We start from the raw sequence: 19,891 nt of genomic DNA on the forward strand, positions 1-19,891 counted from the left end.
GGGTTATGGTGAGCTTTTCTACTTCCTGCACAGCAACATCAGACATAAGAAACGTTGCTTAACATCAGGCATTTCTATCCACACTCTTCCCTTTTCACTGGCAATACAAACAACCGTACAAGTGCATTATTCTGTGCAGGAAGAGTCTCCCTGCATAGTTCAGTTATACCAACAGGAACAAGTGGCAGGACTAAGGACAGCACAGACACCAACGTTGCTGAAATCAAGACCTCTATCTGACTTTACTCTCAGCGTGTCTTTCCCTTATTGAGATTGGAGGCAGGCATCTGAAGTTGGTACTGGATCAGAACTCAGAAGGCATTCTGATCATAAGATCTACTCTGAAAGACATATTCAAAACCAAAAGTCTTGGGATTAGGGTGGATGCAGAATAGGACAGACAACATCATCTATGACAGCAACGCAGGGTATCACTATTAGGTCTAAACATCTTTTCCTGGTAACTACAGTGAATTTAGTGTCTACGGACTTTTTAACAGCTTAAATTGCTCTTAACCAAATTATATATACACAGTAATTTCAGCTCCTCCTATAATCTTTAAGTCCTGCCCAAACCAAGCAGTTCTGTGCAGCTTTTTGACACTGCTGAGTCTTCACCTTCTCCTTTGCTCCAATACATTATCAGTCTAATTCAGGAAGTCAAACATCATCCACTGCATTTGGCTTGAAGCCATAATACTGTCCCCCTCACAAATTTACTTTTCCTTCTACTTGAAGTTGGTTGCTTGAAAGCAACGTGTGTGATCTGAACTGAGAGAAAACAGCAGTCCTGCACTTTCCGTGCACTAACTTTCTTAGTGTCACCGAATTACAGCAGAACCTCTGAATATGTTTAATAAAATCACGGGTTTCTGTTCAAGAACAACAAACTGTTACAGAGACAAACATCTGCAGGTCAGCCATCTCAAACAGAGCTTTGTTCCAGTTTTACAGTCGGTATGTCAATAAAGAGGTCTTTGCAGACCAGTCACTGCCTCGGGTCTGTTCAAAAATAAGGTCCCTGTTCAGGATGTTCAGCAGATCTAAAACTGATTCTTTGGTGGCAAGAAAGAAGTCAGAGAAAACACTCAGCCTTCTAAGAAACTGCCTACCACAGATCCTTTGTTCAAAACCTGAATTCAATTTTCCAGGTAATCTACACACAAAGCTTCTCCAGCCTGGCATTCCACACCACGTTGTATTGCTGAATTCAATGGAGACAGAAACACCACTAACAACTTCTATATGAAGAAACAACAGAAGCACTTCACAGGTTTGAGTGCTGCTTTGCTAGAAAAGCTTCAGCTTTTAAGATCAGGGTCACCGTCCACTTGTATTATATCCAAAGCAGCTCTTTTTGTAACTTCTCAACAGTCTTTTCAGAAAAGAATCTCATAAATGGATTTCCTAATCCATGGCTAGGAATTGCCAGCAGTACAACTGTATAAACAGCAAAGGAATTTGAAACAAACTGTGCTTCTGCGGGTTACATGCAAATCATCTGGTTCTAAAGGGCTGAGCCTGGAGCAGCACCACCAGATGCTCAGAGCTACAAAGCAGGCTGACACTTTGCAGCTACCTTCCCTTTGGGTCCTTCCTTCATCCAGAGTTCTTCATACACGAGTTTTGTTTAAGGGAGGAGCATCACACACATGTAACAAACAAAGTACAGCACTAGGAGTGAACAACAAATGGCCAACGTGCAAGAAACCTGAATAACGATTTCATGTAAGCAGCTTACTCTCCACTGCTGTCAGTCTTATGCCTTCCATCCTCCGAAGGTTATTTCGGATAGAGCTGACATTTTTTTAAAGCATTCTTTGATACCAGAAATATCCCCATGCTCAAGGAAAAATCAGACTTCTGGAACACGTTGAGCTTCTGCAGATTTTGTAAGATTTAAATAATCAATAGCACTCAATGAAGCTCAAATTCCCTTGAGAAGCCTGTAAGCAAACGTAACAAACTTGCTTTTCTCTAAAACCACAGGAATAACACCGGAAGGGTGAGCAAAGGAACTAACCACTAAAAGACAACAAGACACCAGAGTAAGCCTTACAAAACACTGCACTTCCCAAGCACAAGGTCTTCCGAGAACATCTGCCAGCAGCAGCTCCGCCAAACAACTGCAGCCTTGCCTAAGTTCATTACCCACACACGGAGCCGGGCAACAGAAGTGAAAACCTAAGCACGGAAGCTGTAAGCAGTTATTTTAAAATGCTAGCCAGGAAGATTGGTAAGAGCTGTAATGGTGGGAATTCGAGGCACATGAAGAGGGGAAGGGTCCTTTCGTTTAAAAGGGGACAAGACTGGAAGCACGTGGGAGAACTAAAGGCTGCAGGGGAACCTGAGGAATCCACAGCTGCACAACAAACACTGCCATCAGCACCCAATGCACTTCGACAACTTAAAGAGTTGCTTATAGTAGCGTTTCAATCAATAATTCAATTAAATAGTCATACTTGAATACATGAGACACTCCAAGAGGTGATCAAGTCAAAAATACATATTTTTAAGATAGCAGGTTGGTTTAATGCTGACTTCTTTATCATCAAACTGGTAATTACCCCCAGACAATTGCTTACATACCAGCAAGCATGCAGTATATTTTGCAGTAACTATACAATCACAAAACACATTTTAAAGGAAGCTGCACTACGATTTCTGCAAAAATAGCTTAGCATAGGGTTTTACTCTTCTAGACAACTGCTTCCTTACGAGTACCAGAATAATGTAACCTGTGATGCAAGGATTAAAAGATAAATAAATCAGCGTACAATATTTTACATTTAATGCAAATATTTCTACAGATATTTGGCTATTTCAAGTATTTAAAAATCTCTCCTAGGCTTATATTCATTCAGTCAGAAGTCTGAAGCAGTCTTTCATAAATATCCTGAACACAGTCTAAAGATTTTATATGTTCTTGGATTAACCTACAGTTAATCTTATTAGACAAAGAGCCAAGATTTTCAAGAATGAATGCTAATGCTCTAACACTAAATAACCCTGGCTCGTTTAGAAAGCAACCCTGAAATTTTTCCTACTCCTGCACCCATTCTGAAGTCATCAATAAGCACTAGTCAGGCTGTAGAAAAACCCTCTCTACCAGCAGGCTTCTGAATATGCATAATGCCAATAAAGCTAATTACATTTCAAAAAATAATCTATGTGCAATTAAGATACTGGCAACATTTTAATGCAAAAAATTGTTTAAATATACTAACATCCTAGTCTTGGGATATCCAGTCAAGCTACGCAAAGAGATGTGTTTGTCCCTTGCATACTCCCAAATGTGGAAGTAGGATCAGAAACTGGATCTGGAAGAAAGGGTAAACAGCATGTTAGTCAATTCACAGAGGATACTACGTTCGGAGACGTTGCAAACATTAGTGAAGACAAATATGTCAATGACCTAAAGAGAAAACAAAGTTAGTTTTGAAACATACACGTCTCATGTAAAATAACTTCAAACACGCAATGGAGAGGAAACATGGGGGACAGGGGAAGAAAGAGTAAAATGAGAGAAACCCAGGAACAGCAACAGCGGACAGTCAGCTGAGTATTTGCATTGAAAAACAGTTCGGAGTTGCAGAGGCATCAAACAGAGCAGGGAAATTAAAGTTCTTTCTACAGTCTTTGAGTCAGTAACAATAGCCATTTCCTTGCACAATTGCCAGGGACTGAAAAATTCCCCTTCACTCCCAGCAAGTAGAAAGCTCTTCTCAATGGCAAATCAAGTTCTGCAGGAGGTAGGGTTTAATTTTTTTTTAAGCAAAGTTAACATACGGTTAGCATAAGCCTACGCAGCAGGTTCTTCCAGTACTTCTGCTGCTCGTGGCTTTGTGCAGAAACAGGAGGAAGCTAACAAAATGAATCCATTTTTACAGGTGCAACTCAACCTTGTATTGTTCCCATTTATTCATGTGGTCCCTGAGAAAAGAAACCTAAACAGCTAGTTCAACTCCTCGCAAAGAGAGAATAAAAACCCTTCACTTCTGCCTTAAAGTTACTTTTCTGAGAGTAATGACATCCACTCATCTGCTGGGAGCTGGCTGCACCATCCAGCTGGAGGAGCAAGCGGGAGGAGGAAACAACTGCCTCTGCCTTCAGCAAGCCTGCAAGAGATTTCCCTCTCCCCCACGCCCCAGAAGTTCAAATGCAGCAATTTAAGTAACCAGCGTGCGTCTTTGAGGATTATCGAGCCTCTGCTCTTCAGAAACGCTTCCAGGCACAAAGTATGAAACATTCATTCCACTTCATTCCCAAGTAAACAGAACAGGCTAATTTTGCAGGATTTGTAACCCTCAGTAACAAGGCTTCGGAGAAGAGGCCGTGTGCTTTATACACAGGGCAGTCCACGGATCCAAAGTGGAAAGGAAGGGAAAAAAACACCACCATAAAAGAACAAAAAAAACTTTTAATAGATGCCTATTTCTGCCCGTGATGCTGCTGCAACTTAGCACAAGCTCTAGCACGGAGGCCTGCACTTCAGTTTGCACATCACCACAGCAAACAGGAGGTGCAGGTTTTCTCCTTCCTCCTCCTGACAACTGCTGAGCTAAGGGATTTCTGAAAGAAGTCACCCTGTGGCACCCTACACCTTCTGCTTGTGGTGTGCTGGCAAGAACAAAGAACCGATCCCTACCAGTTTTTCTCATCTTTGACAGACTGGTCAGTCCTGCGTGTTTCAGCCGAGTTTCCCACAGCACGTTCCCAGGCATCCCTCGAGCCAACCCCAGATGAAACGCAGCTTTTTAAAACGTTACAGCACTGCCTTTAAGTAGCTGAAGTCGTAGAGCCAGCACAGATCTGAGAACCACGTGGAAGAACTCAGCATTTCAGGAAGATGCAAGGCTTTGGACGTGACAAAAATCTTTTCTTTTGCACACGGGGGCATGGGCAAAGCACCTCTGATGTCCCTTTTGAAGGGGTCAGTGCCAGCAGGAGATAAAGCTCATGGAGGCAACCTCCAGTCAAGCCTCTGGATTCAAAGCACAGCCTCTTGAGCATCCTTTCAGCAGTAACAGCAGGCTTCACAGCCCTGCCCCACCCCTCCTTACCATCTCTGTACCACCTCAGCTCTGCTTGTGCAGGTTGAGGAGACTGCATAAGGACGAGTGATCCCTCCCCTTTAAAAAAGGAAAGCAAACCTCTGCAGGTTCACCTCACATAAAAACAGCTGTTCAGGGTTAAAATATCCCAGTAGTTTACTCCTGTTTGGAACCAAAGCCCTAAATGCTGTGGAAATGCCAAATCCCTGCAGCAGGAGCCCTGATGACCATGCATCCTGGCTGGCTGACCACACAAAGCCCAGTCCAAACCTGCCTGACTCCGACACTTTGTGTTCAGCCCAAGCATCCTCTGAGGCTGGGGCTGTTTTTCAGGGAAAAAGGAAGATATGGAACTATAACAAGAATGATGCTCAGCAGCCTGGTGTAACGCGGGGTCCACCTGTATTGGAACTACCCTCAGGAGGCTTCCATGGTTAGAGATCTACCATCCTTGCAGTCTGGGGAGGACACTGACCCTAAAGAGCCTGATTCTGCACCAATCCATCTCTCCAACTTAGATCACCAACCTAAAGGTTTATGTCCTGGCAGTGTCTGTTGCTATTTCCATAAAACCTAAATATGCTAATCACCCAAACAGGTAAGCAAAACCCCTCCCTTTCAGCTAACATTAAAAGCATGTTAATTCCCCTCCTTTTGGGTTAGAGTCAAGATTACCATTATTCTGTAGGAATTTCTCGTTTCAGGCTGCTATGAGCCCCTATAAGGGCATACACAGTGAAAATTCAGCTGGTTTGATCTCTAGAAGGCACCTCCTGTTGACAGCAACTAATGATGATTCTAATGTCTCCATTATAATGTCAGTTTATCTGTAATTTTCTGTTAATTGTATTAAAATTAACGCACCGGATAAAAGATTTATCTACTCACTGGAGACATAGTGCAGCTCAAGGTACGCTCACCAGCAAGGCAGCATCAAGAGCAGAACCAGGCTTGCCTAATTCAAGTGCTTTAGAGGAGGGAACAAAAAACAAGAAAACAACAGCAGCAAAATAAATGTGCACAAAATACGTTGTGTAAGCTGCTGACCATGAGAAGCAGAGCAAGACTACTCAAAATTCCACAACTCGCTTCTCTGAAGTTACTAGAGGACGGATTACTGCTAACTGAAGGTTACTGTTAGGAGGAACCCCACCCCGCAGCACGTCCTCAGTGTTTTGAAGCTACGATTACTGATTACCTGGCACTTTAATCCGTGACAAATCCACCTCTCCACTGACAGGGTTGATCCCACTCATCCCCTCCACCCCCCAGATGCTCGCTCGCTTTGCATTTGCACGGCAACACGAGGAGATGGGTCGGGGACCAGCCAACAAACCCCGCACAGCGCGAGGGCACCGGCACGGAGAGGGGGAGCCTCGCTGCAGCACCTCCAGTTTACACCAGGATAAGAACTGCTCCGTAACCGGGAGCTGGGGTTTTTCGTGAAAATCCACTTCTCCTGACTACATCCTATTTCCCTGTGGTAGAACAAAGGCCTTTCCTGAAGGATTTTCTGTACTGGGCAGTGTTAAACATCTGTGAGCTCCCATACTGCTTAAATAACGTAAAATTGGGGTTTGTCAGAGATTAGCATCCGAGCTACTACCCAAACCTGGAGCTACGATGAACGCAATGCACATTTTCACAGCTCAGCAAAGGCTGTAGGTGGACTCGCAGTTTCTTTAAAATCACGCCGAAATGCATTATTGCAGTGTAGTGCAGGATGACTCAGGTCCCTCTCCCGTCATTAAAAGGAGAGGAAAAAAAAGTTGTACCAATTCTTCTTGTAGCACCTTCTACACACATTAGACATTACGTTTAGGATACACCAGTTTGAATCAGTAAATTCTGATTCTTTTTTCCACTACAACAACGATTTTACACAGAATAATTTCATGTCTTTTCAGAAATCTGTCTCACTACCGAATTGCTTAAATTGCTGTGATGCAATACAGTTAAAAATTGGATAACCTGATGTTTAACTTCATTCTGGAAAAATAACAACTCACAGCACAAAAGCCAACAGTGGGTTCTATCAAGTGATGTTGAGGCTTATTTGCTGATGCAGGTTTCCTGAAAAAAAAAAAAGGGTTCTCTGATGCATGTTGTCTAGGCAAACCTCTTCAGTTCATGACTTAAGGGTTAGGACCGCATACTTTTACAACAGCTTTTGCCCAGGTTATTTCTAGTGCTTTGTACGCTAAAACAAACCAACCAAACAGCAACAACACCACAAATACACCACAGGACCTGTCTACCTTCCCTCACCAGTCTTTCCCTAAACTCTGTCCCCCAAATTTTATGCTAAAAATTTAATAAGCAGCAGCTTCAGAAGGACTTACTCCCTTACCCCTCATGGGAAGACAGCAGTTGCTTACCTGAAACTGTTTTGCATCTAGAGTGTGAACTATTTTGTCTCTCTCTCAAAAATGCTTTAAGATTTATCTGGAAGGCTATCGGAGTTCAGTACTTCACAATGAAATATCCACGACCGCCCCTCAGGCAACCTTGAAGTTTGGTTATGTTTAGCCCCATCCCACAAGGAAAAAGAATGAAAAAAAAAAAAAAACCACACTGCTAAAAACATCTATTTAAAGCTTTATTTTTCAGCAAAATCTATTTTGTTGCTCTGGTTGGCCTTGCCTTTTTTCTCGTCTCTGGGTTTCGCAGAAACACCTCTCAGCTAACTAGCTATGCCACTCAGTATGGTGCTGACAGCCCACTTAGTCCAGAAGCAGAACAACAAAATCCTTTGGTCTCCTTGTTTTAGAGACACCTTTACATTCCCTCGGGGGATTCAAGCGAGGCGAGTAATTATACAGCTATTACACTGTATCTTCTCCTTTTCTAAAAAGCATTCTTTGCAAAGCTTTAGCTTTATGCTAAACCTGGACTTCGGAAAGAGACCTGGTTTTAGAGAGCTATTCACCTTCCTTCACCGGCTCCTAGAGGAAAGGCTCGGGGCTGTTTCAAGGCTCCAGTGTCCCGTTATCTCACATTCAGCTGGCTGTCCACCTCCCCTCAGGCTGAGCCAACGGGGAGGAGCCACCTGAGCAGCAGAATGCATCACCAAGGAGATTCCAAGTCTGCAGACAAGCATTCGGCATGTTCTCTCCAAAAACGACAGCAAGCTTACGACTTCGGTGAGGCCACTGGAAGCGGAAGATCTGCTGCACTGAGCCACGGGCTGCTCCTGAAGATCACCAGGCATCGCCCACAGGGACTGCCCCAGGCACCGTGGGGTCCCAGGCACCCAGCCCAGCCTAGCCCAGGCCCCTCGCTAATGCCTGGGCTTCACTAACCTGCCTTTGGGACCCAGATGGCAAGCAGAGCCAGAACCACGGGTGGCAAACCACGCTGTTCGGAGTGAGAGCTGTTATTTTTAAAAGAAAGACTCTCCAAACTATGCTATAAATTCCAACACACGACTGTGAGCCTGCCAGTACAAACCAGCTCCGAAATTAGCTCTGTGCGCTGCTTGTGGACAGAGCCACGAAAAGCCTTCGAGGCAGCACCATGGCAAGCTCAGAGCCAAGACCTGTCTGCTTCAAAGATGAGATCAGGAGACATCCCTCCTTTCTTCCCCCAGACAGAGCATGGAAAACCATTCCTCATTCCTCCCAGCCAGACAAAGCCCTCCATGGTTCAGTTACGAGGTGAAGGACAGACAGGAAAGGATCTCAAGCGGGTTTTAGGGTTAGGATGCTGAAATGCCCAAGAGCACAATAATCGGGAGAGGCTCATTTCTTGGGAGGGAGCATCTTCACATTGTTTTTCAAAGTAGGTTTAGCCGTTTCAGTCCTGAAGAACCCAAATGAAAAGTTTCCAAATATAACTGCTTACTTTCTGAAGTTTGTGAGGTGTCATCACAAGTGCATTTAGCTGCTAAAGTTCATCAACATGCCAGTAAGTATAGACCAACAAAGCTGTGATTGACTTCTCCCCACATGCCTTCCCCTCCACCATCTCCCATCACGTATAAGCTGCATAAGGCATCTCCCATCCCAGTAGTCCCTGGGCTACCAGGGGTTGAGAAAACGTGAAGCCCTCTGCGTTCTTCTTATTTGGAGCAGAGAATTCAGTTCAAAGTACAAACAGCAGGAAGATCTGAATTCAAGATGAGTCACAGGCCAGCAGCTGATTTAGGAACAAGAACCAATCTGTTTGCTACAGCCAAGGAGCGCAGCCTCCGTAGCAAAGTGGACTACAGGTCTGCAACATCTTTAACTTATGAAGTCAATTTTTAATCTAATTTGAAACTGAGTAACTTGCGGAGCAGAGTAACCTCTGAACTCTATATTCAATTTTGTACTGCGATTGCACTCAGTCTGTGATCTCTGCTTCGGTTCTAGTAAAACAGAGCGAGCTACAAGAGTGGCTGGGACGAGTGTTACCTGGGCTCTGACGCCCAGAAGAGCGATGTACCAAGGGACTATCACTGCCTACTGTCCTTCCCATACCTGGATCATCTTTTAGTCATTAAAATAAATAAAATGGATTGCCTTTCTGGTCTTGAGGGCATCAATCTGTTGTTTCAGGGTATGTGCCAGCGCTCGGCACTGACATCAGTTCATGCTGATAACCACGTACTCAAGGTTCCCTTCACAACCTCAGGGGAGTGGTAAGGAAATCTTCAGATCCAACACAAACTTGGTAGCAGGTGTTTGGCCTTCACGGCAAGGTTCTTGAAGAGAAAAAAAAGAGACCTGAATGCAGGGAGTGAGGCACTTAGAACAGACTTACTTGATGCCATTTGAACCTTTTTCCAGAAATTAGCTTTCAAGCTGAAGCCTCCCAGGGCTAGTCTCTTCTGCAGTATCTTTTTTTTTTTTTTTTTTTAAATAAAAATATACTCTTAAGTAGGTAGGTATGAAAAGAGAAGGGAAAAGAAAAATCCAATCCTTATCTAATAGCTGTCTAAATATCATCTTGTACTCCTTAACACCTACAGCCACTTTGGAAAAGAAAACAGCCTTTGTTTACAAATCATTTAGAGCAGTAATTTTCTAACTGTGGGCTCCTGAAAAGCGTAAAGACCCCACGCAATTTAAACTCCTGGCAATAGGCTTGTTTTTCCACCGTTGTTTCTTGCCAACTCCAGGTTGGAAAAAAAAACAAAAAATAAAATAAAAAAAATCACTGATCTAAGAGAGCCCTGGTAAAACAAAGTTTCTCTCTCAACAGTTCAGGCTTGTTCAAGAGATAAACACAGCATTCCTGTCAAATTCAAGTGTGCATACCCAAAATGGACCTCAGCCTGGCCTGTCTCAACCGCACACTGAAGTCATCCGCTCCCAACTCACTGCACATCGCTCACGGAAAACTGCAGAGGCAAAACCGAGTGCACAGTTCATGTGAAAAGTTCTCAGAAATACTGTAAGATACAAGAACTGGGTTCTCAGAGCATCTCACCGTGCAGTTCCAGAAGATTTCAGTTTTATTACATTGTGTGAGTGCATAACGAAGGCAGGAAAGCGTAAGGAAAAAAGTGTGCAGACAATAGGTAAGCATTTAGTCAGAAAAAATAACTTCCTATTACACTTGCTGTAATTTTGTCCCCCAAGTCACAATAACCTACATATTCACGGGAAACATTTTCAGGAAAAAAGTTACCTCCCCACCCCCAAAAGACTTTGACACTTCGTTTTCACAAAGGCTCAGAACAGGTCCTACACAACGCATCCTGAAGCACAGATACTCGTCTAAACCCGCACACAGCCAACATTTCACGCTTAGTTCTTCCCTCTGCACTTGGGAGTTCTTCAGTCGGTCTTGTAATATTCTGAAAGACAGTAAGCTACAGATGAACGTAGATGAATGACAGCCACCGAGGTCAGTGAAACGTTTCCCTTGCAGCTCGACACGAGCACAACTTCTCCAAAGGGCTCCTAGAGCCAGCAAGGGGCACTTCACTTGCTGCACGGTGAGGTCAATTAGATTGAGAAACTATCATCCAGAGAAAACTGTGGATGCTTTTTCTAAAAGAAGTTGTCCTTGCTGCCTCAATCTCATACTCAAGTTCTCCTAATGAATTTAAAATACTATACAAGAAACAAGGGATAAGGTAGCTACATCCCTCCTTTTCTACAGGCTGTACATGGATTCACTGCTTTAAGAAGATTGATTTTAAGATTTCCTTAGGTCAAAAAGGGAAATTATTCCCATGCACTTCTGTTCTCTTGATTTTGCAGAATAAAATGGAAGTTATTAGGTGTCCACCTCCGCAAAAACTTCTTCACACAAAGGAGACGATGGCACATTTTCAGAAATGCACCAAGAGATCAGGATGAAGCATCGCCTAGAAAGCTGCTTTCATCGCTTTTGCCATCATTATGAATCCTGACCCAGAAGACAACCCAACTTGAGGCAATGTCTGCTGTCTCACCTACCTCCAGCTCGTTCAGGAAAGTGACAAGATAACTACCAAATAAATGAGTGCACTAAGAGAAGGGCAAAATCTGAGGCAAAGTCACTCTGCTGTGAGCATTTAAACAAAGCTAGGAAGGTCTAATCACAACCCGTTCTGTGTATCCCAATATATTTAAGAAGCCCAAGTCCACAGGACACAAGGCACAGGCTAGGAAAGGGCTCTTCTGGCCACGAGCCCCCCTGGCTGAAGCGTACCAGCACGTTGCTCTGACTAACCTGAGGCTGTCCCATGACAAAGTTTTAAGCAGTTCCCTGTACAACAGCCAACAAGAGGCTGCTGCACGTGATCGGCCCCAACACCACGGCGTGCTGAGGAGAGCAGGGAGAGGAGCATCAGTGCGCTGTGCTGGCCTGGGGGGAGCATTGCAAGGAATTGCAGGCTGAGGGGTGAAACTTTCACATCCCTTTGTTAATATAGCCAAAGAGAAATCAAGAAGTGAAGAACTGTGTAGCCGGACTACCTGTTCCTCTTCCTACCCTGTCAGTTACTCCACTTCCGAAACAAGAGCACTGCCAGCCTGCCCCAACAGCAGCTGAGGTGGGAGACAGGCCACTTGTGACACACTGACCTTTGCAATCCTCCAGCTAGATATCAAGATGCCCATACTAAGACATTAAAAAAAAAAATGTTCAAAGAGAACCAGGAAATTTTTCATTAGTAAACTCAACTCAAGAGTTAAGATTGCCTGGTGGCCTCTGATGTCTTTCCACGCTGCTGGATTCAGCTTCTGAAAGCTTCCTTTGTTAATGAATACTAGGCTCTTGTCCAGTCCTCTTTTCTCCCCCTCTTCTCCCTCCCATAAAATATCATGGTCCTCAGGGCATAAGGAGCATCCTTTGTCTCCCTGCAAGTCTTCCCTGTGCAGCCACTTTGCTGCTGCTTCGAGAAAATGCAACAGGAGTACCATCTTTTCTCTTCTCTGTGAGAGTGGATAAATTAAATGGAGACATCGTCTAATAGCAATTTTACTACAGAGGAAGTGATGTCCTGCAGAAATGTTGAAACACCATAACCTCCACTTCATCCCTGATGTGTAACTTAAATCCCCCACTCAGCTTCGAGAGCTGAATTTCTGTCAACTCGCCATGAAAGGGAACATGCCACTACTACACAGCACGGAAGATAGACTAAATCTGAGCTAAAAGGTAAGTGCTTTGAAGGCAAAGAAACAACAACAACAAAAACCATGAGAACAGCACATCCTTCTTCAAGAGAAAAGGAAAGAAGCTGAAGCTCTCTTTTTTCCCCCAAAAGAAGCTGAGGCCACATGGATGTATCCTGTAACCCACAGGACTTCGAAGAAACATGCATGAAGCAGGTTTTCTGCTCCTGTAGGCACACACAATGCATGTAGAAGTTAGCAGCTACTCACTGAAAGGCAGCAGAAATGCATACGTGTGTGACAACACCAGTCAAACAGCCTCAGCTCTTCATTCTCCACCTCTCCATCCCCTGTACATGTTGTAGGGGGAAAAAAACAACCGATTGCTTTCCAGCCAGGTCTAGGCAGGGCACAAATTCACCAGACAGCCACACAAGCTGTGTGGGCACAGAGGGGACTATTTAAGCCAGCGCAGACAGCACTGCTGTCAGCCATAACCACTACCTGTACTGCAGTTACAAGACAGAAGATGAAAATCAAAAACCTCACTGGTGCTGGAAGAGGCCATCCTGTTCTCTGCTCCGCTTCCCTTCAGCCCATGGATGCGATTCCATCCGATGCTTCAGATGAGCTCCTCTGCTCACCTCATGCCTGGATGAGGATTCAAGATACCACGTGCCACCAGAAGACTTGCTGCTTTTGCAGAGTTTTCTGTCCATTTTAGGAAAACAACCACTGCCAGCCCTTCCAGCAAGGGGCAGAACCTAGATTGGCCCTGACCTTCCCATCCAACCTCATTCTCAGAAAATCCTGAAGTCCTTGTATTCATCAGAGAATTAGGAGGAGCCATCAAGTAACCTTGTAGAACCAAGGCTTCATATTCCACCTGGGAACATGAATGCACAGTAGGGTGAGGTGGAGAATTGGAAAGTCCCATATAAAACACTGCAGCCGTGTCCTAGCCACGCCAAACCAGAATGAGACGGCTACCCCTCCTTAACCCTGTTAAATGTTTGCCTTTCTAGACCTTTGCCTAAACTGACCTTTAGTAAGTTTTCTCTTTGGTATTTTACACTAGCCACTGAAGAACACAAGTTCTCAGACAAAAACCACATGACAGGACTTGCCTGAAAGTAGACAGCCTAAGATGGCAGAGCATTAAGACATTTAAGTACTGTGCAATAAGGATTTAGACAACTGAGCACAAGAGCAGGGATTTTGTACCATCCATCCTTAATTAAAGTGCACTTGTTGTATTTCTGTACCTAACGGTATTTACATTAACAGCAATATATGGCACAAACTGCCAAAAACGGCTTGGAGAAATTAAGAAGCCCTACAGGTACTGTTTTTAAATGGTGCCATCACCTCAAAATTGGAGATCTGTAGAATCCATCTACGTATTCATATACAAATTCTACAGAGCCTTTACCTACATGGATTTGGACTATTTGCTGCACGCGCAGCCTGGATTATTGTAATTCATTTTGAGTGCTATGAAAAGTGGATGAACTCTAACGTCGTCAGCTCTTAGTTAAAAATTAAGTCAAAAAAACGTTCAGCCTGCAGGAAGTGTAGCGTCCCAAGAAGGAAACCTCCCACCCTGCAGCAACAGCTATTACTTTGTACAAGTTAAAATAGATTTGCATTGAAATGCCAAACAACCCCGGTGATTTGGCCTAATCCAACATTTCATCTCGCACCCATCCGAAGAACGCACAGCGATGATCGAGGTTGTTGAGCACGCTTTTGTTCGGTTGGTCCCATCCCTAGCAGGGTTCTCTCCATTTGCAAGCAGAGAAACGAGTGATTTCAAGGGATTTGTGGAGAATACCGGAGGTATCTGAAACAGATCTAGATGCGTCCCCCGCAGTTCAACTTCTACTACTGTTCTTCAGATGCCTACCACCCTTCCGTGCACATTTAAAGTAAAGCTAAATATCAAGCTGTAAATTTCATTCCTTACAACTAAAGATTTTTAAGTGACAGCTGCCTCAATTTTTTTTCCTGGCATAACTGTCATAAAAGGGTAATTCTCCCTCCCTGCATTCGTGCTGCCAACAGACAAAAATGTGTCTAGACCAGATCTTCTCGAACAAGCCTTTAGCTACCAGCAAGTTGCTGTACGACAGATTTATATTAATACAAAGCGCCTCAATCGCTCAGGTTGGAAGGGACCTTGAAGAGAGATGATCTTTAACTCACAAGCTGCATCTACGTTGTATGCAGGAGGAGATAAGGCCAATAGTACCACCTGCACGTTTACTGGGGGCATGGGGACAGAAACCAGCTTAGAATAGCTCTATATTTAAACTTTTACTTCAGCCCAGTTTCTGCTAACTTGTTTTTTTATTACTGTTTTCCATCACCATCAGGGCTAGAATGACCTTTCTTATTTTGGATCAAAGAAATACGATCTGCCCTTTGAACTAGAACTATGTTAAAGACTTGGAGATTCAAGCCTGCTTCTAAAACAATGAGATAACGTGGCTAACTGTTCCATATTTTGGAAGCAGCAGCTTACTCATATCAGCTGTAATACAGGCTGGAACTAACCCAAGTAATCATCAAGATAAGAAAACGCAATAAAGATTTCAGAATTATTCCCTGTTATACACCTTCTCTTGATTAATATTAACTTCTAATACTTCCTGTTGTCTCATATTTCTTCCACGGAATCCACACTTTAGCCCTAAGTACCTGAAGTCGTGGAAGACCACCACCATTCAACAAATCAGCATAAGGATCAAGAACCTGGGTCACGGGATTTCACCAGCAGTGATTGCTTGAAACAAGTAAATATCTAAATGGGAATTGTTTAGCTGATTTTACTTCTGGGCTGCCAAAATAAGCTGAAGTAATCTCTGAATGAAACACTGACAGAGCCCAGGGTTGGAAAGCTGTTGTGGATTTTACAGGTTTCCCTTTCTGATCATTTTGTCCCAAAATCAGGATCGCTGCTGAAGGGAACTAATACATTGCCTTTCTCCCTCCCCCCAGGAGAAGTTCTGGTTCAGTCAGGGAGTCTCTTAGAGTGCTGCTAATATTTAACAACGGGCCAGGCATCACCAGCTAGTAGAAACGCATGCGATCACCTGAAACTATCAGTCTAGTAAGCACGCAGCACCACAATGCTAGTACTGCCTGCGTAAAAGCAGTTTCAGGGATCTGTGGGCTCTCTTCCCTTTAAACTCCATTTCTTATCTGATCTCGCTAACCATTTCCAACTCAGCGAGTCACTGAAGCCTGGGAGAGATGAATAGACAAATGTTGAAATAAATACATACAAATTGTATTACGAAAAACCCACAGCCACCCACATTCATCGCTAGGCACCTGCTTTTGGCCACTGAGAAAGATGCTAGCCCTTGAGATTGGCACAGGGAGCACTTGTATCAGCATCAAACAGTTATCATCTAGCAAATCGTGCCTCTAGAATCAAAGTACTATGGGTGCATCGAGACACTGCTCACCCCTCCTATGCTGCCTACGCTGTGGTTCAACAACCCACTACGCTGTGCTGTGAGAAGAGCTGAGAAGCCCTTCACCACACTTCCCTCCACCTCTGGGCACAGCACGTTGCTCCCTCCGTTGCATCACTGCAGCAGCAGAACTGTTTGTGGACTTGTTCCTCACCAGCTGTCCCATCCCTCACCTTAAGAAAAGGGAAAACTGGGCTTGAAATGCATGGCGAGGACAGGTTTAAGCCAGATCAGCTTTCTGAGCTACCTCCCACAAAAACCATGCTGGCACAACCAAAGATGCAACTGCGTGACAGCTGAGGATGATCTGCATCTCCTGCTGCGTTCTCACTCACCCTTCCATCAGCCATGCATTCTCGCCCTCTCCTGTGTGCTAGCACGGGTGTTTGCTGGACCCCACAGCGAGCCAGTGCAGAGAGCTAGACTAGCAGAGAATGCTTCTACTTCCCCCAAAAGGATGACAATTTCTGCTGGCACAGCTCCCCTGCATTGGCTCACTGTGGGCAAGGGCTGTCCTGCAGTCCTGCTGTGGTTTTGCTCCCCTTGGGAACACGAGCGTAGTTTGACAAACTGTCATGAAGCCACAGCCCAGCCTATTGCAGAAACAAGAGGGAAAAGTGAATTACTTAAGCCATTTTTATTGCCAAATGCACTAGTTCAAACCACAGGCTTCATGTTTTCTGACTACTGCACTGTGTGCAATTAGCAGGACTTTCCAGGGAATGCTGCTAACACAGAGAATCCCACACACCTCAGGTTTACTGTCAGAACTAAATACAAATAGGTATTTCTGACATAACAGGAATTGTCCCATACTCTACTTCCCCATATTTACCTTTCAGTATTTTTTAGAGGAACAAATTCTTAAGACCTCTAAAAACAGACGACACAAAAAACAATGTTCCCTCATTTAACAGCTCGACTTCCAAGCCTCCAGGAACACCATCAAGCCACTTAAGACAAAGTGGTATTTGGAGCAAGGAGTTAAGATAACAGTATAATTCCTGCTGATATCCCGGACTAGTGCAATAAGCCTTCAATAATTCTGGGAAAAAATTTCAGAAACAAAAATGGGTAACAATTAACACACTTATACGACCTAACAATTTATGCAAGATTCATACTAGGAATAGGGCAGGTCCCAAGACCTCATAAAGCTGATCAATTTGAGGTTGAAACTATTTACGACACAGTGCCATCAAGATAAAAAGTCTCATAGCACTGTTAAACTTTGGACTTCATTTTATTAAAAATGTTTTTGTACTTTACCTCCAAAAAATCCCGGTCAACTCTGTGCTTAACAGCTCTCAGGGTACCTTTTGTTAAACACACAGGCACAGAGGGACTTCCACAGAGTGAAATCCTTCAGAGACAAAAATTATATCAAATAATTTGGAGGAAGGGATAGAGGAGAGAGCAACCCCCCGGGAGCTGGTTATTTAAATGGCTTTAGGGAGTGGATCGGGGTGTGTACGAACGATGGAGGGAGGGTATTTGTTTTAAGTTCTAGCGCTTCGGGTTGCTAAGAACTTTAATAACGTAGCATTTTCCTCAAGTCTGAAGGTTACACAAACTTCTCTAGCTACCCACGATTTTCCCAAATAGCAGCCTAATGAGCAAATAATTCTTGCGTTTCACTCCAGCCCGAGATCTCCAACAGCAGCTCTGAAACTGTCATTTTTTTCCCCCTTCACTCCTCGTGGCTGGGCTCTGAGCAGCAGGACAGCAGCGCTGGAGGATCCCAGGACCCGAGCACAAAGCAGCAGGGACGGAAGGGAAGATGAGATGACACGCTGCAAGCAGGGAGGGCAGAAAGGACTAGAACAGGTGATCCCCAGCAGGCAAGGTAAGAGGAGACGTGAAAAGGAGACAGAATTAAAATAAATCCAGCTCACGTAGAGACGGAAGCCGACAAGACGCTGCTAACAGAGCAACGCTAGCAGCTAGAATCAGAATTAAACCGCATAAACTGGGTCTAGAAACATCGACAACCAGTTGGAAAGAAAAGCCAGCGCCTTCATGTGAAGGGGCCGTTTCTCGGCAATGCATTGCCCTTGAATTGCTTTCTGCTCAAAACCAGCTAATTGCTGGCATTCACCTGGAGCTAACCAGCATCCCTCGCACACATCTGCATCACACCCCCTAACGCGCTTAGCTGTGGCCAGGAGCGGACCCAGCAGTGCTCACAACTCCTGCTGCCACCCAAAACGGCGTCCTCAATCCCCGACAACGACCCGGGATGCTGAGCTAACCGCCAATAAGAGGTTTAACTCCGCGCACAAGGCACTGAAGTGAATCTGCGAGCGTTATTCCCGATTACCTACGCCGAGCAGCCCCCGGCAGCTTAGGGCCGTATTTACATATTTAAAAATAAAACCAGGCTCGGGGCTGGGGTCGAGGGAGGCCAGGGGAGGAGAGGCACGGCGTGGGAGATGGCTGGGGCCGTGGGGCCGTGGCTGTTGTCAGACCCACCTTGCACCTACGGGATGCCCGGCCTAGCGCCGGTGCCCTGCCACCCGCGGGCAAGGCCTCGGCTTCTCGCTGGGGAGGAAGAAAAAAGGAAAAAAAAATAGAAAATAAAAGGGCGAGAGAGCTCTTGTTTGGAACGGAGAAAGTTGGCGCAGCGCAGGGGGGCCGTCGGCAGGCTCCTCGGTTTTGTTTTTTTTTTTTTCCCCTCTAGAAAAATAAATAAAGGCGAACGCCCGGGTGGCGGGGAGCCCTGCTAACAACAGAGGCGCACAGGAGAGAGAGGGGAGAGGGGGGGGGGAGGAAATGGTAAATAAAGGGAGAAAAATAATAAAATAAAATACAAAATAAAGGAAAAGGGAAGCACGCATCCTTCCAGCCTCCGACCCACAACTTTCCCGGTGCCCCCCCCACCCCCTCACCCCCCCCTTTCCCCCCCCACCCGCTCGGTGCCGCCTCACGGTGGGCCCTGGGGGGGGTGGGGGGAGGTTGGGGGGGGGCCGGGCGGTGACAGGCGGGCGAGGCCCGGCCCTGAGCAAGTTTTGAAGGGGCCGCGGGCCGGGCCGGGCCGGGCCGGGCGCTGACAGGGGCCGCACAAAAGGGCAGGACCCCCGGCCCCGCTCCCTCCCCGCCGACAAAGGGCGGGGCACGGCCCGGGCCGGGCCTCACGGCGGCGGCGGCGGGAGGGGATGAGGTGAGGAGGGGAGGAGGGGGGGGGGGGGCGGTCCCGCAGGCCGCGGAGCCTCCCCGGTGGAGCCTCTCTCTCCCCTCCCGCCGCCTCCACCGGCTCCGTAGGGCCCGGGCCCGGCCTCCCCGTCGCGCCGCCGTCCCTCACCTACACAGTGAATGAGCTTGTGTCGCCACGAATCGAGCTGGTGGCGGACGCCGCGCCTCTCGATGGAGCACTGCTGCCGCCCGCACGGGCTCGCCATCTTCTGGGCGGCGGGGCCGGGGGCGGGGGTTGGGGGTGGGGGCGGCGGCGGCGGCGGCGGCGGGCACGGCCGTGTGAGGAGAGGAGGGGGGGGGGGCAGGGACGGGAAGGAAGGGCCGCGCGCCCGCGCCGAGCCACGCCCACCGCGGCCCCGCCCCGCCCCGCCCCGCCCCGCTCCTCCCCGCTCCGCCCCGCCGGGCCGCGCCACGCAGGCGCCGCCCGCCCCGCCCCGCCCCGCGTCCCGCCCCGCCGCCGCCCCGCCGCCGCCGCCGCGCGCCTGCGCAGTGCTGCCCGCTCGCATGGCGGGAGGTGGGGGGATACACCACTGCTGAAGGGACGTTGCAACCTGAGGGGGTCTCTGTGCCCTCAGGGGACATCTCACACACCTCAGGGGTCTCTGTTCCCTCAGGGGACGTCTCACACTTA

At 46.4% G+C, this 19,891-nt stretch overlaps 1 protein-coding gene across 1 annotated transcript in view; it reads right to left on the reverse strand.

Moving 5' to 3' along the window:
* LCOR (ligand dependent nuclear receptor corepressor) overlaps positions 1–19,512 on the reverse strand; it is a 58,682-nt gene extending 39,170 nt beyond the window's left edge. The window contains exon 1 of the mRNA XM_084526620.1: positions 19,370–19,512. Within this exon, the coding sequence (XP_084382746.1) occupies positions 19,370–19,466 (97 nt within the window). The 5' untranslated portion in view covers positions 19,467–19,512. The remainder of the gene's footprint in view (positions 1–19,369) is intronic.
* Between the last annotated feature and the right edge of the window lie 379 nt (positions 19,513–19,891).

The sequence above is a fragment of the Aythya ferina genome (assembly GCF_964211825.1).
Source record: "Aythya ferina genome assembly, chromosome: 7".
Taxonomy (NCBI): Eukaryota; Metazoa; Chordata; class Aves; order Anseriformes; family Anatidae; genus Aythya; species Aythya ferina.